The following is a 5822-nucleotide window of genomic DNA, read 5'->3' as shown; positions in this document are numbered from 1 at the left end:
ACATTATCAAAAAAAATAAATGAAAAAAATATATATAATAATTCTAGAAACAACTTTACCTCTTTTGAATAAAACACCATATGAAAATTTAAAAAGAGTTAATTCTATTTTTTATCCTAAATTTATAGATGGCAGTCCATTTAAGTCATTTTTTATTAGAACATTCATTTTTTATCCTAGTATTATTGTCGCATGACAATTTTTTATCCTTTATCAATAAAACAGTTTAAATATCATTAAATACAAGGGCATTTCGGTCTTCACTTATGGATGTTTTCAAAAAAAAATAGACATAAAAAATATAGTAGTTCAACCTACTTTGTATAAAAAAGATTGAAATGTCGTATTTAATGATATTTCAACGATTTTGTTGATGGAGGACTAAAAATGGTCATGACACAATAATACTAGGATCAAATGTAGATATTCTAATAAAAAAGGAAATAAAAGTAGATTATCACATATAAATCTAAGACCAAAAATGGAATTAGCTCATCCAAAAAACAAATAGTTCATTGTTAGAAGTTAAACTCTAGTGTTTGGGTAAAAAAACATTACCCTCCTTTCATTTCCACAAAATGCTCAAAGCAAAATTTGTTTTCCTCAATAAATTATAAACAATGGAAGCTGTAAATTCAACATCTTTAATACAAGTCTTTCCCCCAATTTTACAGCTTTGCAAGCAAACTATCAGCAATTAGAAATTTCTTGGTAGTTAAAAACCAAATAGAAGCTCAAACAAACTTGGCAAGGCAAAAGTGCAAGGGAACGATTACTAAAGAAACCATGAATATCGGCTGGCTTCAACTTAGAGTTCACCATCAGAAACTCAAAACAAATTTGGCAAAGAATGAAAAAAGTGCATAAATTGGAAGCAGTTAGTTTCTACCTGTAGTTTGCGTCAGTGCCTCTCGGTTCAAAAGACTAACTTCCTACGCGATGCTGTAATGGCGCTACTTTTGCTGGCAAATGATGCAAGTTCACTGATTGTTTCGCCCATTAAGTCCTTGTATATAAGCCTTTCCATGTACAACACTGTCTCCGACATCTCTATTGGATAATCTCCCCAACCATTAACAGCATCTTGTGCCAGATCTTTTTTGAGAGTTCTGCAAATGATCTCAAACAAGTCATTGGAAACTTCCTGTTCTCGGATTCTTTGGAATTCCGACAAGACCTTTTGCACTGATGGCTGTGCAGTAACAGAATTCGACCATGAATATACTTTCCATGGAGGCACTTGCCTGCTCCTGTCCCGAATTTCAGTGATAGTGTCAAAGATCAGCTTCCTTTGCAACCTAGAATCTTCTGATGTGTCTTTTCCTTTGAGAAATTGTTGTTTCTCCAAAAGTAGGAAGATGTCGGATTCTTTGGGAAGGCAATCAGATGCCCGAAGAATGTCTGTGATATAACTTATATCACAGTCTACTGTTGTGTCCTTGGATTTTGATTGGACCGGTGGAATTTCAGCCCTTGGTATCTCATTGTCAAAATCGCCTAATTGGTGAACATTATAAAGTAAAGTTACCAGTGATTTAAGTGGAAAATAAACATTTAGGGATGCAAAAACTTCAGGTTTTGCACATAATACTTCTACTAATATGCTGTCTAGTAAGTAGTAACTGTTGGTTTAAAAGTATTTTTATTTTTATTAGGAAATAAAACACAAAATTTTAACATATTCTTTTTATATTTCATAAAATGAACAAAAACTTTTAGATTACAAAACTACAAATTGCAGCTCTTTTATGGTTTCGTAATCTCATGCTGAAGAACACTATAACAAATAATTCATAATGGGCATCAATCCCGGAATCAGGACCATCAAATGGGAAAAACAAAAATGTTTTGGCATGTAAATTTCTTTTCAAACCAAGGAGAAACACGTACTCCTCAATTTAAATTTCTCATATCATATATCAGAGGCAATTCTCATTTAATGGCTCACATTTTGGGTTAATGGTACCACACTGATATATCTATCCATCACCACATATGGTTGCAGTCAATCATATTTCAAAAAAGAAAAATTAATAACAATCTATGCCTGTTATATGATACATTTGCTTGCGAAATTAGATGAAACCTGAGTAACATAGAGATGGAAGAAGCTCGCATACCTAAGAATTCAATGCTTTGCTTCCTTATAGGTGAAGGAGATGGTGAGTCTTCCTTGTAGAAAGCGGAGTCCAGAACGGATACTGGGCTTGGTTGCATATCTGTGGCTGTCATCTCAACAATACTATGAATCAGCTTGTCACACCTCTCCAAAAGGTTCCTTCCTTCATTGTACTCTGTGTTTGATCTCTACCATGCCATCCAAAAAGAAAGATTAACACAAAAAAATCATTAAAAAAATGATATTGTAGAATGCAGCTTCAAAGTACATAAACAACTTTAAATAAGCTTACCTCTCCTCGGGTCTGAAATGGCGCAGTAAGGCTGCTTTCAGAAATGGAAGACGATTCATCATATGCTATGAAGTTTGTGATTTTCTCCTTCTGATGAACCTGTGCCAGTGATTTTTTGTTCCATGATTGTTTTGTGGAATTTTGCTCGAAACAATTCCTTCTAGAGATAACTTTAGGTGACTGAAACGAAGAGGGCTTTTGATACTCAATTGACTCACTTGCTCTTCGCTGGGGATCAACTAACTTAGGTTGTATCACAGAATTTGAATGCCTCACACTTCCATCTCTTCGATTTGGCAAAGTGGAACCGGTAGTTCTTAAAGGACTGTGAGCATTCCGATCAGTAGGCCGTTCCCTATATGGGCTTACTGATGGCAGACTTTCAGTTGAGTGATTGATATTCTGGTTAAAACCAGTTCGGCTACACATGTTAGGTGGAGGTGTATCATTCCTATTTTTTCTATTGACTGGTGAAATGGACCTGGAAGATTTCATCACTACTATCTGAGACTCGTCACAGGTGAAACAGGGATCATATATGACATTAAGGCGGTTGATTTGCTCTGAAGGCTTTTTGCTATGCAGGAGCCCTTTGAGTTGCAAAGCCTCTAGAGTTTGCTTCAACGACTCCAGATCTTTAGAAGGTTCATCAAGCCCTCTGATCCTCAATCTCTTGTTGATCTCTCCATGGTGTGGGACTATCTGTGTAGGCTCTGGGAAAATGTCAGCTGTATCATAAAAGCATTTGCGATGTTGTGGAGACTTCCATGATGTTGAGCTTAAACCTCGATTTGAACTCCTTGGCCTTTCGGATTTCTCAATTCCTAATCCAGACTCCAATTGGCCTCGGTGCCTGGCATTCAGCATAGACCTTCTACAATCAATTTCTACATTCTCAGTCATTACACAGTTCGGAATGTTAAACTGCAAGTAGTTTGGTTCGTTGAACTCAAACCGATTTCCCTCAATGAAGTGACATTGAAACAAGTCTCTTGAAACTCTCGACTCCGATGCAGATCTTCGCAGCTCAGCTTTCTGTGTAGTCTGTGAACTTGATTCCGGCAAAGCCTCAAGTCCCATCAGCTTTGCAATGACACTAGGGCATCGGTGCTGTTTATCCTCATCAGTGACAACTAAATCTTTGGCATTTTCACAAGTGTTTGCTGACATACTCGAAGCATTAATTTGGATCTCCTTCGGGTGAAGGCTTCCCTTAGCATCAACTGTGGCTCGGCTGTCAAGTGAGAGCCTCGGAGCTTCTTTCCTGATCTTCCAAGAAGACTTTCCCCCATCTTTCACTTCAAAAATTGGAAGAGGAAGCGGAGATTTTGGTGGTGTCTCAGTTGCAACAAAAGCAGCATGGCAAACCGATTGGAGCTTTGATGGAGGAGACTCTTTTAATCGCTCTGGACTAGGTGCAGCCACTACTTTCGCTGGATGCCCTTTTATCCTTTCCTTCCCTATTTCCTGGGATGTATCATTAACCTCCTGAAATGTTTCATAAGCTGGAATGAGTAAATGCATATTCAATAGTTTCCAGACATATACTGCCAGAAATAACACCAATATTCGAAGCAACAAAATGCTCATCACCGTAAAAGGAAGAAGACGCTTAGTAGTATACAGCCTTTTGCCGGCTAAAATGTGATGTCGATCAAAAAGCTGAAGAAATCCAGACATACACCCCATCTTCCTATCATCCATACCATCCATGTTCCAAGATAAAGGAAGCAAATGTTGAATTCAAACTTGTTGCAAATTTGCAATCACCTGGTGAACATTTAACAGAGACTGTCTGCAAATCAGTCATCAAAGGACAAATATGCTCATTAAATACCAATACTAGCAAGAAGTAGTCCTAGTAATTACTCCCTCTTACTCATTTTACCTATTTGTTTACTATTCATTGATCAAACAACTCTTTCTTCTTCACTTATTTTCTTTAGTAATTTTAAATTTGATTTTTTGTGCTTAATAAAACTTTTAATGTAATTTCTAAATATATAAACTTTATATACTAATACTAAATTTAACATTACAAAAAATTGAATTAAAAATAACGTCAGTTAAACCTCGTTAACCAAACCACACACATCATGTTGGGCAGAGGCCGATAAAAGGCCAAGTCCATCAATTGGTGGCTAGGGAATGATTGAACAGAGGCCCGTGAAAGGCCATGTCCAACCCCTACCACTCGAAAATATAAAGTTGCACCTTGGCTATCAGATATAGCTTTTGACGGCGTAGTGGTAAGCGCATGATCCTAACAAATCAAATGGGACAGGAGGGGTAACTATATACTATATTCATTCCTGCACAGCTGAATCCATTAATCCTACAAGGGCTCTCTCTCTCTCTCTCTCTCTCTCTGTGAACTACAAGCATCTTTTGAGTTGCAAATCTTTAAAGAATCTAGTTTCCCAATTTCTTCACCACACAAATAAATACAAATAAGAAAGAAGTGGAGAAATGAAGAGTAAAGGGCAGGGCATTCATTAATCACAAGCGAACACCTAACAACAACAAAAGCCAGTGAAACAGGTAAATCCTTTTCTCAATAATGCCTGCCTGATTGATATCACTAGGGAAAAAAAACTGATAATAATGGAAGAGAAACAAGAAATCGAGAGAAGAAAATACAAAGAGCAAAGCAAGGGAAATAGAGAAATGAAGAAAAGCATACTTGGAGGTTGGGGAGAAGTGGTTACACAGATCCGGCTCCATTGATCTAAGAGAATATAAAGGAAGCTCCAAAACAACGGTCTTTGCTGACACTCTCGTCTGGTGTATCTGGGAATTCCAACTCCACCGAGTGAGTGAGTGATAGCATAATATATATAAAGTATCGTTTTATGTTGCCAAATGTACGTGAAGTGACAACTCTAGTATCTCACCCAACCTTAATACGACGGTCAAACCCCAATTCAATAAATACATTTTTTTAAATACTACACAATGTAGTATTTGCCCCCGCCGAAGATTGAACCTGTGACCTCTCATGTAGAAAGGCCATAACTATGCCGCTTGATCACAAGACTTTTGACAATTGTGAGTTGTCGCGTTAGTCCCTAGGTTCCCACACATTGCTTGTACACTCTACGTGCAAAGAGTCTTTTTCACCTCTAATCGATCAATATCTTTCTTTCTAAGAATTTAGAAATGCATTTTTTTCCACTTTTAGTCTTCTAACTATTATACATTATTCATATTTGGTCATTCGCTATTAATTTGCTCATATTTGCTAAGCTATAAGATTCATGTCGCATTTAATATTTTCGATCAATTTTCTCGCCTATCTTTTTAAAATTTCATCAACACTAACCCCACGATTATTATATTCTATTATGTTATTTACATGTTGCTTAAATTTAAATAACTCACATTGCTAATATATGAGATATTTCCACCGAA

General features: G+C 36.7%; 1 protein-coding gene across 3 annotated transcripts; it reads right to left on the bottom strand.

Moving 5' to 3' along the window:
* Nucleotides 1-559: 559 nt before the first annotated feature.
* On the bottom strand, nucleotides 560-5238 carry LOC116001813 (protein LONGIFOLIA 1-like). Of its 3 annotated transcripts, none has more exons than XM_031241762.1 (5): nucleotides 5095-5238; nucleotides 4005-4206; nucleotides 2412-3899; nucleotides 2121-2307; nucleotides 560-1497 (listed from the first exon to the last, which is right to left on the bottom strand). In XM_031241762.1, exons 2-5 carry the CDS (start codon nucleotides 4122-4124, stop codon nucleotides 917-919), a joined length of 2376 nt encoding a protein of 791 aa, XP_031097622.1. In that variant the 5' UTR covers nucleotides 4125-4206; nucleotides 5095-5238; the 3' UTR covers nucleotides 560-916. The 3 variants fall into 3 exon arrangements, with proteins under 3 accessions (XP_031097622.1, XP_031097620.1, XP_031097621.1); XM_031241760.1 differs by having other exon boundaries at nucleotides 4005-4202; XM_031241761.1 differs by having other exon boundaries at nucleotides 4005-4181.
* Between the last annotated feature and the right edge of the window lie 584 nt (nucleotides 5239-5822).

This window comes from Ipomoea triloba, chromosome 13 (genome assembly GCF_003576645.1).
Source record: "Ipomoea triloba cultivar NCNSP0323 chromosome 13, ASM357664v1".
NCBI lineage: Eukaryota > Viridiplantae > Streptophyta > Magnoliopsida > Solanales > Convolvulaceae > Ipomoea > Ipomoea triloba.
The sequence above is the reverse complement of the archived record's forward strand: the minus strand, read 5'-3'. Positions and strand labels throughout refer to the sequence as shown.

Coding starts and splice junctions, on each gene's coding strand:
- LOC116001813 (XM_031241762.1), bottom strand. CDS start 4,124: ATGGATGGTATGGATGATAGGAAGATGGGGTGTATGTCTGGATTTCTT. Junction 3,900..4,004: donor AGCGTCTTCTTCCTTTTACG/GTGATGAGCATT, acceptor GAAACATTTCAG/GAGGTTAATGATACATCCCA. Junction 1,498..2,120: donor GCAAAGCATTGAATTCTTAG/GTATGCGAGCTT, acceptor TTCACCAATTAG/GCGATTTTGACAATGAGATA.